Source organism: Panthera uncia, chromosome B1 (assembly GCF_023721935.1).
Source record: "Panthera uncia isolate 11264 chromosome B1, Puncia_PCG_1.0, whole genome shotgun sequence".
NCBI classification, from domain to species: Eukaryota; Metazoa; Chordata; class Mammalia; order Carnivora; family Felidae; genus Panthera; species Panthera uncia.
The window spans coordinates 3,699,469-3,719,649 of record NC_064811.1 but is presented as its reverse complement, the minus strand read 5'-3'; the positions used below and the strand labels follow the sequence as shown (position 1 = coordinate 3,719,649).

Below are 20,181 nucleotides of genomic sequence, written 5' to 3'. Positions count from 1 at the left end.
ATCCATCCATCCATCCATCCACCCATCCATCTATCCTCCCATCCACCCATCTATCCATCTACCCGTTTGCCTATATGCCCATCTATCCATACATCCACCTCTCTATCTACCTGTCAACCCATTCATCCATCTATCCATCCATCCATCCATCCATCCCCCATCCATCCATCCATCCATCCATCCTTCCATCCATCCATTATCTATCCTTCCATCCATCATCTATCCTTCCATTCAACAGGCCCTTATACAGCTCCTCATATGCTGAGTTTCTGGGCAAGCACTGGGCTGGGGTGGGAATAGAATAGATTCCCTGACCTCAAGTTCTTCACAGCCCAATTAGATCACAAACCACTCTCCTATGGCGGAATAAGTTCAAAGTGAAGATGTGTGTAAACTTCAATGGGACTGCGATGGGGGATTGGTCACCATAATGGAACAGGAAGCATTTCATGGAAGAGGGGACATTTGGGTTGGCCTTTGAAGGATGTATAGGTGTTGACCATGTGTAAGAGGAAAGGGTATTCTAAGCAACACCTCCAGATCTGAAGTTCAAGATCAAGAACCTTGAGCTCAAAATCTGGCTCCACCCTCCCAGGCTGTGTTTCTGGGGATGAGTCTATCTTTTGAGCTCAGTTTCCTCACCTGTAAAGGGGAGAGAATCGTTTTTACTCTGTGCCTCCCACTGACCGTCTGTTCTGCCTCACCTTCTTAGCTCAGACTTCCGCTTCAGGGTTCACAGCCGAGGAGGTGGGATGTTCACCAATTCCTCCAGTTTCCCCCTCTCTGGATGACCCTACCCAGTCCCACGGTGTCACATACCACGGACACACACAAGTTAACCTGCCAACCCTGCTGTCCCCCTGACTCCACACTCAGGTCTCCTGCTGTCCCCACGACACCTGGATGTCATGACTAAGGGGCATCCCAGACATATCATGCTGCACTCAGAACTCTCCAGAGGAAGGTAACACCCCAGGCAGGCTGAAAGCCTGGAGGTCACTCTTGACCTCACATCAAGTTCTGAGCCGCTGTGTCCCAAACACACCACCCTCGTGCCCGGTCAGCAACCTGGTGTGAGCCACTCCCCGTCCTAATGCCCTCCCAGCAGGCACTCCTCTTAAAATAGCCCAGAAGCCTTCTGGCCGGCAACACCACACTTGGACTGGCCACCTCTTCAGTCCCTGCTCAGGGACGGGAGGGAAAGTCTCCTATAGGGTCTCCCGTCCTGGCATCAGTGTTAGGTGGCCAGGGGTCCTGGCTCGGCCCCCCGGGGCCTGTGGACCATAGAGAGCTGGCTCTCCCTCCTTGGATGCCAGTGTCCCGGACAGTAAAGTAAGGCATTTGGACTAGATGGCGTCCCTCCCTGTGCACCAGCCACCGAGTCTGCGGGTTCCCTGCCCACTGTCCTAAGGGGGTCAAGAGACTCCACCAAGAACAAGGTTCGGGCTGACACTCACCCCTCAGAATGCACTGGTGTTAGGGGCTGCTTTGAGGAACGTACTTGTGTGTGTGTGTGTGTGTGTGTGTGTGTGTGTGTAAGCATGCCCGCACATGTGCTGATGTATATGTGCATCCGTGCGTACGTATGTGTGATTTAAAGCGCGTCCACATGTTGCACCAATGAAAAGCGATCTTGGCCCGATTTTGTCAGCCCTTCCCCCACCACCGCAGACACACAAGCATCTGTATGAGTCTTTCGCCGGCTCCTGCCCCTCTTCTTCCTCTTCTGTGTCCTGGGCTGGGGACCACTGGGCATTTCTCAACCGTGGCACTTCTTTTGCTGCTAAAAGTTTTGATCCTGCTAGAGAAGAACAATACAGGATCACTTGCTTTCCCAGATCAGCCCCCCTCCCACAACATCACTATTTATTATTTTCCCTGGTCTTAAAAATATGAGACAAATGGCCTGGGCTTTTGCTGAGAACAGAGTTTGGCTTTCTTATGTGACATGGCTCCTGGTGTGGCTGCTAGTCTCCAATGCTTTCTGAGCCTTTTATGCAGCCAGGTTTTCATAGCGGGTCCTCATCCACTCCCACAGCATGCAGTAGGGAGTCCTACCTGCCACGTGCCAGACCCTGGGGACACAGAGTGGCCGAGACAGCCAGAGCCCCTGCTCTTTGGGAGCTCCCCACTGGGGAGATGTCTGCTTTGAGAAAAGGAAGCAGCCTTACGTCAGGTTTCTCAGAAGCAGAGCCTGAGGCAGGGATTTGGTGCAGCTGATGGGCTGAGGGTAAACACTCAGGAGGAACCCGAGGGAAGAAGCAGCTGAGGAAGGACGTGCTCTCAGGCAGAGTCAGACCTAGGCCTGATCTGCGGCAAATTCAGGAGCACAAACCAGAGTTGCCCCTTTGAGGCAAGGAGACCAGCCTTCCCACCCCCTCGTCACCGAGCACTGTCTATGGACTGCCAGGGGAGGGTATAATTTCCCAGATGAGAGTCTCCTGTCAGCCGAGGGCAATTTTCTGGGGAAGGGGCCAGCTGGGAGATATTGGTGGCCGACACCCACAGTATACGGGGCTGGTACACCCCACAGTGTCAGCCATGAGGCAAAAGCATCCTCAAGGCAGGGCTTTGTCACAAGTGCTCGATGCTGCTGACAAAGCCGGGCTTGTCTTAGTGTCTGTAGGTTGGCCTGCTGATTGGAGCACCAGGAGTTATTTGCCATTTTCTTGCCAATTAGAAACTGACGTGCTGGCCTGGGGGGTTGGTAAGTGGAAGGACCAGGACTGAGGGTCCCATGGCAGGGCCCCCTTCCCACTGCTCTGTTGCGGTCTCCCACCTGAGCAGGCAGGCCAGTGTCCCCGGCTCTCCTGCTCCTTGGGCAGGAGGACTGCCCCGCGGGAGATTCCAGACCACCCTGAGTGGCCCACCTCCAGCCGTCCCTCTCCTGTCTGCCTGTCTGCCCCGCTCCCCATGGTGAATTCACCACCAAGAGGCAGTCCACAGAGGGGAGGTGGCAGGCGGCAGGCCGTGAATAGCACAGGCACCCAGATCTGGGTCCCATCCAGCTCTGGCTGTGTCAGGAGGGGGCTCCCATGTCCCCCGTCAGCCTCAGGCACCCACACCTCCTCTAGCAGGTGGGGTTCTGTGTGCCCTGGGCAGCGTGGCCAGGCCTGGAGGGGATTTGGACGGTCTGCCCAGCTCAGAACCGGCCCATAGGCTGACTTGGTCCACGGGAGCATCAGGAGTGGAGGGAATTTCTCTTCGGGTCTCCAGAGCCTTCTTTTGACGTTCTTGCTCCAAAATGCAGGGTGTGTGTATGTGTGTGTGTGTGTGTGTGTGTGTTGGGGGGATGGTGACTGGACAACATCAAAGGTGGTGAAATATGTTTTTTAACATCAAACCCTTTTGCCAAACAAAATCTTATACAGAAACCCAATCAATACATCAGATCAGAGAAGGGCTGCTTGGCTGGGGGCCTAGAGCCTCCCCATCACCCGCTCGGCCTCTTCTGAGCTGACAGACCTCTGGCCAAGGTGGTGACCTCTCAGGAAAGTTGGGGTAACAACGGAAGAGCCTCTCGGGAAGGGCCAGTGAGCGAACACGCACAAGGCACTCAGAGCAGCGTCTGCCCGGGGTGAGCGCCCCCCCTTCCCATCCTGTTACTGTTAGTGTTGCGTTTGCTGCGTTTGCTGTTGTCAGCAGCACGACCGGTGTCATTGCCATGATGACTGCCCGGCCTGGTGGGTTCTGCACAAACCCCACTGTCACACCTGCACACCATCACAGTGACCTGTGAGTCATCAATCAGTCAGTCAGTGACTCGGGGACAGTGTGGGATTTTCATGGCATCCTGGTCCAAGTAGGGCCCAGAAAGACCCACGTCCTGCCCCAGGGTGCAGCCTCTCACCCAGCTTGGCTCCCAGGAGGGGGCCTGCCTACAGAGCAGCCGTCAAGGAGAGCCAGGGATCACGGCCCTCGTCACCAGGCTGCCGGGACCTCCTCCTGCCACTCTACCTGAGGCTTGGTAGAAGTGAGAGACCAGAGCGGGGAGCCAGGAAGGTGGATGGTGTCCCCCTCCTTCTCAAATGGTGGGGTCTAGCCTCCCAGGACCACGGAACTGGTTCAAGGTCACACTGCTGCATGCGCATGGCCAGAATTCAGTGTGTCTGCCAGATTCCAAAGCCCGTTTTTCTGTGCCTTGGAGGGCTGAGCTTTTTTATAAAGAGAAGCACTCACGTGGTCAGTGAGGTAGGGAGCCCCCCCATCACTGGAGGCATCCAAGCAGAGGGGCAGGGACACTGTTGTAGCAATCCAGCATCAGAAAGTTGTGCTGGTCTGGCCGGCACCCCAGCGACCGGAGGCTCTGAAATGGCCTGCCACCTATTTGGGGCCGCCCCTGTGTCCTGAGTGACAGGAAGAGGCTGGACCCGCCCCGCTCCTCCTTCTCGCCCCCCACCTCCTCTGATCTGTGCCTGTGGGAGGGCGTGCGGCCAGCCTCCACCTTGAGTGCTGTGGTTGGGGGGTCCCGGCAGCCTGCGTGCCAGGAGCTTATTCATACTGTTCCATCTGGAAACACCGGCCCAGATGGTTCTCCCCGGAAGCCAGAACCTCGGCTCACATCGGTCTCCGCACGACCGCTGAGACCCCTCGGGAATTCTCCGGAGCTGTCTCCCCAAGAACGTTAATTAAATCGTCATCCACTTGTGGTGGAACAGTGACAAGGAATGGACAAAGGAGAGTACTCCCCTCTCCCATTATCGCTGTGTGTTTGTTCAGTTCACCTACCGCTCGGGAGGCTGTTCTGACCCCAGGGCCACTCCCTGACCCTAAGGAGTAGGAGCCACACGACTCACTGCTGACTGATGGCACATGACTAAGAGGACAGAAAGAAGGGATGGAGAATGACACCATCCCTCCCCGGGGACACCTGTCCCCGACCTCTGATGATCCGTGGTACCCGGGGACACCAGCCCCCCACCTTTGATGATCAGTGATGCCCAGGGACATCAATGCCCACCTTTGATGATCAGTGGTACCTGGGGACACCAGAGCCCACCCTTGACAATTGATGCCACTACCAGTGGCCCGTGGCTTCCCTGCACTGTCTTCTCTGGTCCTCTCCTCACCCTCCTGCTCACTCCTGTGTCCTCAGGCTCTTCCCCAGCAGCGGGAGGCACTGGGTCCATTTGGTTCACTGCTTTCATCTCAATGCTGCAGGCGAGAGCCAGAGACCCTCAGACTCAGGGTTGCCTCACCCACTGGGCACCCAGTCCTGCCACCGTCACCTTCTTTACACCGCCTGCAGCCCTCTCCCTGCCTCTGTGGCCTCCTCATCCTCCCACTGCACCTGACCTGTCTCACTGTTTCTTTGGTCTTGCCAATGCCCTCCTAGACACCCCCCCATTGTTGAATGGTTGGGCCTCCCTTGGAGTTCATGGTCTTGCCAATGCCCTCCTAGACAGCACCCCCGTTGTTGAATGGTTGGGCCCCCTTGGAGTTCATGGTCTTGCAATGCCCTCCTAGACACTCCCCCATTGTTGAATGGTTGGGCCCCCTTGAAGTTCATGGTCTTGCCAATGCCCTCCTAGACACCCCCCCCGCATTGTGGAATGGTTGGGCCCCCTTGGAGTTCATGGTCTTGCCAATGCCCTCCTAGACACCCCCCCCCATTGTTGAATGGTTGGGCCCCCTTGGAGTTCATGGTCTTGCCAATGCCCTCCTAGAGAGCCCCCCCATTATGGAATGGTTGGGCCCCCTTGGAGTTCATAAATGCCCCTTTATGTGCTTTTTCAGTCGTGTCACCACTGTGGTGACTGTGGGCTCCATCAAGCCAAGGGCAACGAGGCTGCCCTCGCTCTGTCCCTGGCATGAGCTGACATCGGTCCCGTGGGCGCCTGAGTAAACAGTGGTGGGAAGGGCACTCTGTGCCCCTTGCCCATCTCTGCAGGTGCGAGGAAGAGCCTGGGTGGAGCCTGGCTCCAGCTGCCCACCCAGGGAGGGTTACTGCCCTCTGTATGGCACACTTGCTTCATCCATCAGCAGGGAGGAAAGCAGGTAACTACCTCACTGGAGGGTTGTCGAACTACATGTAACACATTCAGTGTCGTGCCTGGCATACAGTAAATGCTCAATAAATGTTATGTACACTCATCTTATGAACAGTGCTGTCACCTACTCTGCGTGACACGAAGCGTCTCATTCAGGTGAGCCATGATTCAAGGTGATACCAGCTACAAGACCTTGATGGGTCTCATCCCAGTGGGGATTCAGGTTCCTCACCCGGAGGAAGCCTTTCAGCTCTGCGTTTACCTGATTCTGTGACCACAGAACCTCAGCAGTCCTGACACCGATGACCGTGGCCTCGGCCTTCCCCTCACCTCAAGGGAAGGGGATGACAGTGGCTTCTAGTTGATGCTGTGACATTTCCATCAACTCGACCAGCAGTGGCAAGGATATCTTGGTGTCTGTTCCCAAACGTTTGGAGAGCAAGCCTTGAGAGATCCCACAGTTATTTCCAAAAGCCGGGACGCTGCCCGAGTCACTGCTGAAAAGGCGTAGCAGGTACTGACATATGTTCTCTCGCTCCCTACCGTTCAGTGAGGGGGCAGATAGATACACAAATTGCTCGCAGATCTAATCGTACACGGTTAATACAGCCGTTCTGGTAAAAGACAGTCTTCCAGAACACAGTCACTCTGGAGAATTAGCCGTCCGCCACCCTCCGCCCAAGCAAGCAGGCTTTTAGCTTTGTCTGAAGACAATCTTCAGACAACCAAACAAAACACAATTAAACCGTTTTCCCTCCAAAGCCTCAGCGTAAGCCCCTTTAGAGAACAGAGATCATCAATAATGACGGGGGAGGGGCGGCGGGGGACCTCTCATTTCACGATGCTACGGACAAGTGTATTAATAAATCAGGGCTGTAAAATATTGGTGATGAGCTATTTTTTATGGCCTGAAATATGTTTGCCTTATCTGGTTACTATCGAGCAGACACAAGATATTCTGAGTCAGCCTCTGGCCGAAGGGAAAAGGTTTGCCTCTCCATTAAATTTACAAATGTTCTTGGGGATGTTTCCTGGCATTTGAGTGATTGTCAGGTCAGTAATTAAAACCGAACCAGCCCTTGCCTGAAAACCCATTCCATGATTGTGCTTGCGTGGACGTTTTACCAAATCGTGTTGGATGCCTGTCAGTTCAAGTCTTGACTCAGAGGCAGGACGAGGCAGTTAGCGTCAGGCAGAGCTGGGCCAGTGCCACGGCTCTCAGCCTCCGTGGGCCCGCACGGGTCAGTGTCCCCTCCACGCTGCTGGGTTTTGTCCGTAGAACAGAGAAAAAACATCTCCCACCTCGTCGCTGTTGTGACCAAAACATGGGAACCCTTGTGCCAGCACCTAGCGCAGGGCCAGGCACATGGCAGGTTCTCAGTGAATGCGATTTCCTTCTTATGGTCCACCCCTGCATCTCAGGTCTATGCAGACACAAGATGGGGAGCCATGAGCCACTGGTACCCACACCAAGGAGGGTGGGTTCAGTGATGATTGCAGTAGGTGACTAAAATGTGCACCGGACTCAACGTGTACAACGTTCCCCTCCTCATGAGCACTTACATCCACTTGGCAGAGAGTGGTCAATGGATTCATGGATGGAGGATGAATGGGTCGAAGAGGGAGGAGTGGGGGGAAATTTGGATAGTTGGCTAGGTTGGTGGTAGAGGGATGGCTAGATGGATGGGTGGATGGACAGATGGTGGAAGGAGAGAGCAAGGGAGGGTGGAAGGAAGGAAATAAGGAAGGAGGAAGGAAGGAAGGAAAGAATGAAGGAAATAAGGAAGGAGGAAGGAAAGAAGGAAGGAAGGAGGGAAGGAAGGAAGAAGGAAAGAAGGGAGGAGGAAGGAAGGAAGGAAAGAAGGAAGGAAGGAAGAAGGAAGGAAGGAAGGAAGGAAGGAAAGAAGGAAGGAAGGAGGAAGGAAGGAAGGAAGGAAGGGAGGAGGAAGAAAGGAAGGAAAGAAGGAGGAGGAAGGAAGGAAAGAAAAAAGGAAGGAAGGACAGAAGGAAGGAAGGAAAGAAGGGAGGGAGGGAGGAAGGAAGGAACATTGGTTGCCTAGAAAGGTGGATGGATGAGGGATGGATGAATGAATGGATGGATGGAAGGAAGGAAAGATGAAAAGAGAGAAGGAAATATAGTTGAATTAAAAATATTAATAACTGGGGGCGCCTGGGTGGCTCAGTCGGTTAAGCGTCTGATTTCAGCTCAGGTCACGATCTCACGGTCCGTGAGTTCGAGCCCCGCGTCGGGCTCTGTGCTGACGGTCAGAGCCTGGAGCCTGTTTCAGATTCTGTGTCTCCCTCTCTCTGACCCTCCCCCGTTCATGCTCTGTCTCTCTCTGTCTCAAAAATAAATAAACGTTAAAAAAAATTCAAAAAATAAAAAAAAAATTAATAACTGTACATAGATGATCTAGAAATCTTCATTTTTTAAAAATTTTCTTCCTGTCTTATCTACTCAGTAGAGAACCGAATGTACATTTTTTGTTAAATGTTTATTTACTTTTGAGAGAGAGACAGAGAGAGAGACAGAGCACGAGCAAGGGAGAGGCAGAGAGAGAGGGAGACACAGAATCCCAAGCAGGCTCCAGGGTCTGAGCCGTCAGCACAGGGCCCGACGCGGGGCTCGAACCCACGGACCGCGAGATCGTGACCTGAGCCGAAGTCGGTCGCTTACCCAACGGAGTCACCCAGGCGCCCCTGTACATTCTTATTCTTCTTCCCAAGCAAATTCCTGTCTTCACAAAAGTATGCTATTTATCGTTTTCTCTGACGATGCAGTGAGCACATACCCATCTTAAAACGTCCTGGCCCATCCTGCAGGTATGGGCTCAGCGCCTCTCCCGTGGCAGGAGAGCCTTACAGGCTGAGGATGGGACCAGAAACACACTCTGAAGAAAGACAAACACCCAGAGTCCCGTCAGCTGGAACTGAACAGTGTTTTTAGCCTTCTGGACTGTTTTATTCATCCTCTCTGTATGTGCATGCAGAGACAAGCGTGTCTTTCTGTGCACACACGCGTGGAAGGCTGGGAGCCACATAGGCGTGCTTCCACACCTGTTTCTGCACACCGGGGGTCACTGGCCGCTGTGACCCCCGGTTCATCTCCTCACAGTACTTCCTGAGCTCCAAAACATCACCTGTCTCCTCCGCTGGGATGCAAGGCCCCCGGGAGGGGGGCTCCGTCCTTCCTGTGTGACTTTGTCTCCTGCACACTTAATAGGCCGCAGTGCTCAGAAAACGGGCCTCGACTGAATCAGTGAAGGCCGAATAGGGATGTGCCATGTGTGCCTCCCCCCACCCCCTCGGTGCCTCGGGGCGTATTTCTCTGGACGCTTCTCCTCCAGACGTTCTTACAAATTCCCTGCACTGAGTGCAGGGCAGGTGGGGGGTGGGCATCCCGCCCAGAATAGGACAGCCCACAGACACAGCCGCTCACCCCCTGCCTTGGTCTGCCCAGCCTGCCGCGAACCCCCAAGAAGCGTGTGTGGACTCGAGCGCCAGGGGGAGCCTCGCCATTTTCCACGTTTCTTTCAGGAGCTGTGTTGAGAACGAATGTCAGGAGGTCTCTCGATCTTAGTTCTGCCCCAGTTTATAGTTTGCCAAGAAACTTTATTAAGATTTTAAGATTTTATTTTAGACAGCGTGTGCACGTGAGCAGGGGAGAGGGTCAGAGAGACAGAGAGAGAGAATCCCAAGCAGAGCCCGACGCAGGGCTCGATCTCCGGACCCTGGGAGATCCCCCCTCCCCCAGACCTTCCCCCCCAGGCCTCAGCCTTCACTGCAGTCGATGAGAAGACAGCCAAGGGTGTCTGGGCAAAGTCAGGGGCATTCCAAAGCTGAGGGTGAGGCTGCCGCGGGCGTTTGGGGGATGGGAGGCCGTCTGGGATGGCTGGACCTCGGGTCATGCGACCGTGAGGTCCACAGGGCGAGGTCATGGGGCAGTGTCGTGAATGCCGCACTCAGGAGCACGGGCAGAGGAGACCCTGAAGGGTCCCCAGCAGCGACGCGATCGTGCAGGCTTGCGTTTCCATTAATTCACATCACCCGTGGCTTTTCCAATAACGTCTCTCTCTGGTTTAAGAAAGCACAAAAAAAAAAAAACAAGGAGCGCTTATATTTTTCCCACGGAACCCAGAGATGGCCGGCCCACCGCACAGTGGTGCTCCCGTGACCTCTTCTGTGCTCGTGGCCACCCGAACCGAAAGCATCGTGTGGAGTGATCGCTCTGGGGGGGGGGGGGGGCTGAGTGTGCGGTCAGTGTCCCAGCAGGATGCGTGCAACCACAAGAGTGAGGCGCGGGGCGGGGAGTTATGTTCCTCCTCGGGAGTCACACGGACGTGTAGAAGGTGCTCTCCACAGCTTCTAATATAAGGCCCGAGGACTCTCTGCTTCCTGCCTCTCCTGGAGTCAAAGCCAAGTGCTCTGTGTCCCCCAGCTGGGCACAGCTGTCCGGCCAGGAATAGACTGGGTGATGGGCGATTTTAAATAGATGACCGCAGGTGACACGGATTCCGGGGACTGGGGCGGGGACCCTTTTAGCCATACGCTTGGGAAAGGGCAGGCTAAAATAAAAAATCCTCTCCCTGTTGGAGTTCTGAATGGAAACCAGAGATCTGTTGCACACTCAACACGGAGCTGTAGCAGAGGCAAGAAATAGTTTCTGGATGCTGTTTGTTTCCTTTTATAACTCGGAGCACTGAGAGCTGTGATTTGTGAGAGCCTTGCTGTGAGGCAGGCTGGGGCGCTGGCACCACCTTTTGGAGGAGATGGGCTGGAAACCCTGCCCTGGGAAGCGGTGGGCCGGTGGGCGGGGAAGGTGACTTGGCCTTGGAGGCCTGAGCAGGGCAGGGCGGGGCCACACTCGGTTCCCACGGGGGCGGGGCAGGCCAGCAGGTGCGAGCAGGAGGTGAGCCAGGCAGGCTGGGAGGCACAGGCTCCGGGCGAAGGGTCCCAGGAGGGCGTCTTCAGGCCCCGGTTCAGGCGGGTCTCCTGACCTGGCAGGGGGGGCGGGGGGAGAAGAAAAGGATGAAGAGGAACCGAAAGCCCCCCTCCCCTCCCTGCCTCACCCTGCCTCTTCACATGGCCAGAAATCCATCCCCCCAGCCCTGGACCGACCTGCAGACTTCTGGAAGCCACTCCTGATAGCCCCTGAAGGCGGGAGGTGTCTCTAGACCCTCCCAAGTCCACCGGGACGGGAGCCCCAGTGTCTGTTGCTACTTCCTGGGCAGGTGCAGCCATGTCACTGGCCAGGATGTGTGCCACTGGTGCAGATGGGGAATGTAGGGAGAGAGGACGACGCTGGCCGGCAGTGGCACCTCCACAGGGCACTTGGCCTCTCTGGCCGTGCCCTTGCTCCTGCCCCAGCCACAGGGGTCATTCCTCCAGGGCACCCTCTCTGCCCTCTGCCCACGTCTGTCCTGGGATCTCACGGTGCAGGGGGCCATAGGCTTCCTGTCCCTGTCACCGCCACCTGTGACCTGCCCCCACAACGTGACCCTGACTCAGGATGGTGCTTGGTGAACTTGTTTAAAAAAAAAAAAAAGGGGCGCCTGGGTGGCGCAGTCGGTTAAGCGTCCGACTTCAGCCAGGTCACGATCTCGCGGTCCGTGAGTTCGAGCCCCGCGTCGGGCTCTGGGCTGATGGCTCGGAGCCTGGAGCCTGTTTCCGATTCTGTGTCTCCCTCTCTCTCTGCCCCTCCCCCGTTCATGCTCTGTCTCTCTCTGTCCCAAAAATAAATAAAAAACGTTGAAAAAAAAATATAAAAAAAAAAAAAAAAAAAAAACCACCGCCATAATAAACCCCGTTATCCTGTGTGGCCTGCTTCTGGCACGTTCAGCGTGCCGGCTGTGCCCCAGGGACCCTCTTTTCTGATCGCTTCTGCAGTGGGATTCCTGTCTTCATCTTATAGAGGAAGACACTGCAGCTCAGAGAGGTGAAGCAGCTTTCCCAGGGCTGCACAGTTCAGGGGGGCAACCGAGGCGTGAAGCCCAGCTCCGTGTGCCTCCGGGGTCTGCTCTACCCCCCAGACCCCCAGGCTCGCGTTGTGGGCTCGCTGCATTCCTGGGGCCGGCTTCCGTGTTCTCTCCACGCCCGGAGAAGCATCAGAGAGCGGCATCTCAGAGGCTGAGGGTGGGGCGTGAGCGACAGAACCCCGGGGACGGGGCCTGATGCAGGCTGGTGTGTCATCGTCAGTGGGTGGGGAGCAGCGGCAGGGTGGGCCAGCGCACCGAGGCGCACGCGGCCAGTGGGCTCGGAGCTGACGACCAGCAGGAGCTACTGTGCAAAGCAAGCCTCCACCCGGAGGGGGCTTGGGGCTCACCAGGGACGTTGAGGAAATGCAGTCTGGTCCGGCAGGTCCGGGTGGGGCCAAGACTCTGCACTCCTAGCAGACTCCAGTGATGCAGGGGCTACGGGTCCCAGAGTTTATCAGTTGGATAGTTTTGGGGTGATGGGGGCAGGCTCCCGGTGTGCGTGTAACCTGGGCCGTCACAGGACCTAGGGCTCGGTTTCTCACCTGCCACTGTCTTAAAATTCCTTTTTTAAAAAAATATTTATTTATTTATATTTGAGAGAGAGAGAGAGGGAGAGAGAGAGGGAGAGGGAGAGAGAGGGAAAGCATTATCAGGGGAGGGACAGAGAGAGAGAGAGAGAGGGAGAGAGAGAATCCCAAGCAGGCTCTACACGGTCAGTGTAGAGCCCGACACGGGACTCGATCTCAGGAACTGTGAGATCATAACCTGAGCCGAAACCGAGACTCCGATACTCAACCGACTGAGCCACCCAGGAGCCCCGAAATTCTTAATTCTTTTTGAACAAGGAGCCCTCCGTTTGCACGTAGCCTCGGCCCCGCAAAATTATGCCGCCCGTCCCAGGACCCATGCTCAAATGGGCCGGCCGCCAGTCTGATGAGGCTGTCCCATATTTCTCTCTAACGTGTGGCCTCAGATTTTGAAATACCCAGCCTCGTGGGCCCCCAGAACCTAGAGCAGGTACCATATGCTTCCCCGGAATAGAAAGCAGTAAAAATACACCATTGAAAATAGTCTGGTTCCCAATTCGGAAGCGCAATTTGCCAGCCTCCACGCTGCACGATGCTAATTGATTTGTTTTCTTTGCTCCAGTGATCCTCTCCTTGTCAGCACTTTTTCTTCCCCCATCTTTCCTGGCTTACTTGCCCCACTCTGAGGCTGAAAATAGCGCCCGATCCAGATTGCTGGGCCCCCGGCCAGAACTGCTTCCTCCGTTTCTTTTCTCCACCTTGGTGCCGCCACAGGCAGGGCTGTGATGGAGGGGTGGGCCGTACCCAGAGCCCTAACTCATGCGGGGATAGCGCCAACCCCCGCTTACTGGGAACATGGCACCCACTCAGTGCCAGGCCCCGTGCTCTGGGCTGGAGGTGGAACAGTGGCAATGACACAGGCCCAGACCGAATGGAAAGATGGACTCCCAAAGAGAAGGACGCTAGGAATGCTGGGCTGTGGAGCAAATAAATGCACAAGACGCTGCAGGAAGGGGCAGAGGAGGGATTGGAGTAACTCTGTTGGAGGATATGTATCATGGAAGGCTTCCCGGAGGAGGTGATGTTTGAAATGAGCCTCCGCGGATGAGGAGGTGTTTGACAAGTGAGAGGGAATGTGTCCTATCATACAACCAGGCTAAACTCATGCTGGGGGCACCTGCAAAGCAGGGACACCAAACTTAAATGAGAAATATTCAGCTTTGTTGAAGTTGCCCAGAACCAGGGGCTCAGGAATTTTCAAAGGAGCTGTTTTAATGTTATCACTTGTGGATTCATTTTGAAGTTGTCAAGTCTGATTCTGAATTATCAGGGTTGAGGTTGGGGTTGTCGTGGTCCCACTGTGAAGGCACATCTGGGTATCCCCTCCTCCAGGAAGCCCTCCCTTTTGCCCTGTACCTGGATGCTACATTCTCCCGGCTCTGCTGCCACAAAGCCCTGTGCATACCTAAATCTTTGCCTGGTTCTGCAGTTTTAACAACTGTGGAAGAAAGAAAGAATGGATGAATGAACGAACGTACGAACGAGCCTTCATTGATGTGCGAAGCTTTGAAAAATGGAAGGAAATAAGTGAATGAGAATTTTTATGACGTCGGGTCTCCAGGCTTCTTCAATACCCCTAGGAATGTTTTCCTCCTGAAGGAGGAAAGCAAACAGTTCCTTGGGAGCCACAAATTGAGACGGACTTATGCATTCACACACGCTTTCCGCATCCATCAGGCATGGGTAGCTGACAGCACCTTGTCAAGCCTGTGCTACACGTTAACAGTACAAGATAGGAGTTAAGTCGCTCTCCCTAAGCTCAAGGATCGCGACCTACTGGGGGAGGTAAACAAGCAAACAGTCGCCTTGTAAGAACATTTAGAAATGATCGTCACGAGAAAGCACTTCAGTGAGTGGAAGTTGGGCTTCCCTGGCCCCGTGGGAGCCAGGCGTGTGGGTCGCTGCCCTGGGGTGGGGCACAGAGTGTGGCCCGCGATTTGGGCGGATGTTGAAATGAGCCGGGCCGTCTCCACGAAGAGGGTGAGAGATCTGGGTGATTTGTTTCTCTCCTCCTAAGCATCCCGGGAGGCCAGGGGCAGCTCAGAACCTTTAGAAGTAGAAGCAGGCTGTTTTCTGGCAAGAAAGGCCCAGGAGCCAAGAAGAGCTCCCAATAGCCAGAGCTGGAGCCTTTGGGCAACAAAATAACGGAACAGCATTGAATTACAACTCAGAGTCTGACATAAATATTCATGAGCTCATAGTGATGTAAATAGATGCTTGAATAAGCAAATGGGGGAGAAGAGACCAGTCTCCCAGCAGAAGAATTCACCAGAATGCACATAACTCGAGTCTCTGCCTTCAAAGAGGGAGCGGCCCTCCCCCGGCAGATGTGGGCTGTGCCTGGGGACATCCTCCAAAGGGACAGCGTGGACACGGCGAGAAAGTGAGTTCCAGTCTCCAGTGACCACACGGCCAGCGAGGCCAGCACCGCGGCCACGGGCCCCCTCGAGGGCGTGCACTCTGGACCCGCTGCGTTAGGGATGGTCCTCACCTCTGTGCCCTTCCTCCCAGACCTGTAACCCCAGTGACACCACGAGGAAAGCGCACACAAGCTGAAATCTAAGAGGCAATCGGCAAAGTACCCGAACTCCTCGAAACTGTCAAGGTCATGAAAAACCAGGAGAAAGTCTGAGAAAGTCAGGGCCCAGAGGAACTCCAGGAGACGTGAGGACTGAATGTCGCGTGGGGTCCCGGATGGCGTCCTAGACTGGGAAAAGCCATTCGTGGGGACACTGGTGGGATGCAGTGTGGCATTCAGAGGGTACATGTATGCTGATGCTGATTCCTTAGCTGTGACAAAGGTCTGATACTGATGCGAGATATCCCAACAGAGGAAACCGGGCGGGGGCGTGACGGGACCTTCTGTACTATCTTTGCAACTTTTCTGTAAATGTAAAACTATCCTACACTAAAAATTTTATTTAAAATAAAAAAATAAAGCCCTTTTAACTCCACCACTTAAAACCAACCACTGTCAGGGTCTCCTGTATTTCTTTCAGTTCATTTTTTTAAAAATATTTTTAATATTTATTTACCTTTGAGAGAGAGAGAGAGACAGAGCACCAGCAGGGTAGGGACAGAGAGAGAGAGGGAGACGCAGAATCGGAAGCAGGCTCCAGGCTTTGAGCTGTCAGCAAGAGCCCAACGCGGGGCTGGAACTCACAGACCGCGAGATCATGACCTGAGCCGAGGTCAGACGCTTAGCGGACTGAGCCACCCGGGCGGCCCTTGTTTTCGTGTTTAAGATTCCACCTGTAAGTGAGGTCACGCAGTATCTGTCTTTCTCTGACTCACCTCCCTTAGACGGTGCCCCCAAGATCCGTGCATGTCGTCCCGTTTCCTTACGGCTGGATAATAACACCTCCGTTCCAATTTCTGTGCCCCAACACGACCACACTTACCGTGGACAGAATCGTAACACGCCTCCTTACCGTCTTGCCCGTGTGAAATCCATAGGAATTGTACTTGCTCCTGAGTCTGTTCTCTGCTCCTTTCCACGGGGGTCTAAGCCCCCTTGTCATGAAACGTTTCCCGGAACCAGTTTACGGGGAACCAGCCGCTCCCAGCCCCTCCGCTTCTCCTGCGCAGAAACCACACCAGGAGGGACACCTCCGACCCCGCCCTCCCCCGCCTTCCAGGAGCACAGCCTCTGAAGGACCAGGCTCCGGGAGTGCCCTGCCCTCCTCCTTCAGACCCTCCGTTTGCTGGGGTGGGGCGGGGGGAGGGCGCCGTGGCCCAGGAGACCTGTTAACATATTAGCAGAGCTCCTCGGGGTTCCCCTGCAAAGAGCACACTGGATTCTCATTTGTAGAGACATTTATGCCCGTGTGTTTCATCATCTTCTAGAGGGATGCTGGGTGTGGGAAGGCCACACGAAGGGGGCTCAGCACCCCACAGCCTCCCCCCGGGAAAGCCGGGCTCATCTGGGCCAGGCTAGTCCCACCCCCTGCCAGCACGGCACCCTGCTCTGTGCCTCAGTTTCCCCATCAGCCAAGCAGACGTGAGAACCGCCCCTTGGAGCTCTCATGAGGACGGTCTGGTCACACCTGTGTTAGACTTGCATTGCAGTCTGGCCCGGTGCCAGGGGCCGATTATCTGCCCCATTTTACAGACAAGGAGAATGAGGCAGAGGAGGGTAAGTCAGCTTGCTTGAGGTCACAGAGGCATGGGACTGGAACTGGGCTGTCTGCGGTTGAGTGTGCCCCCAGCCCCCTACTCCACCAGCACGTGGTGTCTGTCCATTCACTCATTCATTCGTTCACAAGGGTGTGGAGTTCACAGGCCCTGCAGGGGTGGGGGCGGGGAGGGGGGCAGCAGTGGACTCCACAGGCCTGAACACGGGGCAAGAGCTTACCTCCAGGAAGGGTGGTGAGCTTTTGATGGGCCAATACCGGGTCCCCTGCAGCCTTGAAGCAGGGGACTCTGCCGGGCCCAGGGGTGGGGGGGAAACAGAGGGGGCAGGTGGGGTGACTGCGGGTGGGTGGACCGCCCTGGCCATGGCCAGGGTACAAGCAGGAGGCAGCGAGGGAGGCTGGTCCAGGAGGGGCCCCGCCACGGAGCTCGCAGTCTCCTTGGGGCTCTGAGGAGCCCAGAAGTTTCCGTGAGGCCTGAGGGTAGGAAAACCCTCAGCTTCTCCGTGGGGACTGGACCTACCAGAAGAGGGTGGGCTCATCCACACTGCGGGGGGCTGACCACGTAGCCTGGGGGGCCACCCGCTCCCAGGGCCAGGTGCCCGCATCACCTTCCCAGCCCCCCAGCTGGCCGATGCCCTCTGGCCTGGGGGAGGGGCGGCGCGGAGGGAAGCCTCTCCCTGTGCCCCTTTTCTCTGTCTCTGAGGGTTCCTGTGGACCCCTGAGTGTAGGCGGAAGGTCCGACCTGTTTTCACCCGGGGCTGGCCTTTCCTGACCTTCCCGTAAGACGTGGGACACCCCACAGGAGGGTTTATACCTGTGCACTTACCTGAGCAGAAAAGTGGGCAAGTCCGGAAAGGGCCCCACAGGCCGGCTTCCAAAACAGGATGCGCCCCTTGGGGCTGTGGCTTTCCCGACCCTCCAGGCGGAGCTGAGAACGGCCCTGTGGGACCCCCACCCACAGCGGCCACCTGCAGAGGGGATGCGCCTGATGGCGTGGTCCGCTCCGTGGGTCACTCGTCTGTCGTTTCCAGGCCTGAGGTGCTTAACTCGATCATGTCTGTGAAGAGCCTGTCCTCAGTGAGGGTTAGGCTGGCACATCCTCCCGGGGGATGCCATTCGACCCGCTGCGGCGCCCTCTAATTAGGGCCTCACAGAATTTGCCAGGAGGCCACCCCTCCAGGCCCGTCTCCCCTTGGCCACCTCACCTCCGAGGTCCGCTCCCCGGCGCACGCTGTCCCGGGCCACGCCCGACCCGGTCCCGCTCTGTGCCTCTGTAGGCAGCCCTGTGCCAGCCTCTCCCCGCACCTGCTTTGTCTCCTCGGGGCACCGGTCAGCCTGGGAATGGTACTTCCTGCGCGACGGGTGACGTGTTGGCTCGTCTCTTGCTGCCCCCACAGAACGGATCATTTACCGCGGAAACCCCCGGCTCACTGTCGGGGCCTCACCGTCCCCACGACGCCCACCCGGCACCCCGGGCTGGAGAACACCTGCTGAGCGGGTGAACGAACGAGCGGATGAGTGACGGGTCAGCACGAATGGGCAGGGGCTGGCCACCGGCTGCTTCCCGCCCTGCCCTCCGCAGTGTGCAGCGGGGAGGCCTCACGTCTTCCCGGCTTTGTGTTTCAGGTCGTCCTGGTGAGCTCCTCACTCAGCGACAGGGACCAGAGCCTGTTCCTTAGCACGGATGAGGGGGCCACCTTCCAGAAGCAGCTCATCCCCTTCTCCGTGGAAACTCTGATTTTTCACCCCAAGGAGGAGGACAAGGTTTTGGCCTACAGCAAGGAGAGCACGGTGAGCAGGCCGGGGCTGGAGCGTGGGTGGTGTCGTGGCCAAGTGCAGCCGTCCCCCCGAGGTCTGGGTGGTCTGGATGCCCCCGCGCTCGGCCGCCTTGTGTGGGAACCAAGTGCACTCGGCACAGGTAAGTGTGTGAGACAGGATGGAAAAGCAGTAGGTAATTATTAGGGTTGTTCCTCTCTGCCTCCCCTCTGTGTGTACCAGCCCTAAGGCTTCTTCCATTTCTAGAACATTCCACACAACCTCCCATGCTGGGCCTTTCCAGGTCTTTCTGCCAGCCTGGGATGCATGTCCCCTTTCACTAGGAAAGTGGGGCATCCTTCAGATCCCGTCTCCGTGTCCTCTCCTCCGGGGGCTGTGTCACCAGGGCCCCACAGGGACCCAAGGGCACCTTCCCGGGGCAATCAAGGGGAATGTGGCCGAGGGCTCTTTCCAGGCCCAGGGGGGTATGAGAGACTCAGGGCAGGTGCCAGGAAGGATCGGCCCCCACCCCAGGTCCCGAGGGCTGGGGGCGAGGTGCCACAGGAGAGGGCGAGAGCGGTGGAGGAAGGAAAGGAGCCCTAGAGTAGCAAAGGCCAGTACTGGCTTCTGGCAGGGCTGTAGCTAATGACCACAGACTTGATGGCTTACAACAGCAGGAGTGTGGCCTCCCACAGTCCTGGAGACCAGAAGTCCAAAGTCAGTTTCACTGGGCCATAGTCAAGGTGTCTGCAGGGCCTTGTTCCCTCTGGAGGCTCTGGGGGGAACCTGGCCTTTTCCAGCTTCTGGCATTCGGTGGCTTGTGAAGGAACCACTCATCTTCAAAGGCAGCATCTTCCTCTCTCTATCTGCTGTGTTTTCGGAGAGACAGAGAGAGAGAAATCTGAGAAATGTTAGAAATCTCCTTCTGCCCCCCCCCCGCCCCTCCCCAAGTAATGCAGGAGAATCTTCCCATCTAAAGATCTTCACTGAATCACATCTGCCAAGTCCTTCTTTGCGCTATAGGGTCACAGGTGTGGGGATTTTTCAGCCTGTCATTGTGCAAGTGAGGCCCCCAGAGTCTCTGGCAGGTGCCCAGGAGGAGGCCAGGCCCGGGACCGGGAACTCAGCCAGGGTGAGGCTGGACAGTGGACACCACACAGGCCATAGCCCCCAGGGCAGAGAAGAGTGGAGAAGGGCAGAACATAGTCTGGAGGCAAATGGGAGTGGAGCTGTCCATTCCAGAACCTTCCTCTGCGACCCCCAGGCCTGCTTGGGCCCCCTTGCTCCACACGCCTCCAGGCGCCAGTGCACCTCTTTCTCAGGGCTCATGGCAGTGTGCCTGTGTATCTGTGATATTATTTGATTACTGTCTGGGTAAGCTCCTCGAGGGCAGAGACTGTCCCTAGTTTTTCCACCATTTTGTCTCAAGTTCCTGGCTGACAACATTGATTGGATGGATGGATGTTGAAATGCAGATGGATGGACGGGTGGGTGGGTGATGGGTGGGGCTGGGGGACATTGATGGTGGAGGTAGATGGATGGATGGATGGATGGATGGGTGATGGATGGGGCTGGGGGACATTGATGGAGGTGGATGGATGGAGGGCTGGGTGGGTGATGGGTGGGGTTGGGGGACATTGAGGGTGGAGGTAGATGGATGGATGGATGGATGGGTGATGGGTGGGGCTGGGGGACATTGATGGTGGAGGTAGATGGATGGATGGATGGATGGATGGATGGG

The 20,181-nt window shown here is 56.2% G+C and overlaps 1 protein-coding gene across 1 annotated transcript in view; it reads left to right on the top strand.

The window, feature by feature from the left end:
• SORCS2 (sortilin related VPS10 domain containing receptor 2) overlaps nucleotides 1-20,181 on the top strand; it is a 262,786-nt gene that overhangs the window by 165,196 nt on the left and 77,409 nt on the right. Inside the window, exon 3 of the mRNA XM_049632622.1 lies at nucleotides 18,312-18,476. Coding sequence (XP_049488579.1) covers nucleotides 18,312-18,476 — 165 coding nt within the window. The remainder of the gene's footprint in view (nucleotides 1-18,311; nucleotides 18,477-20,181) is intronic.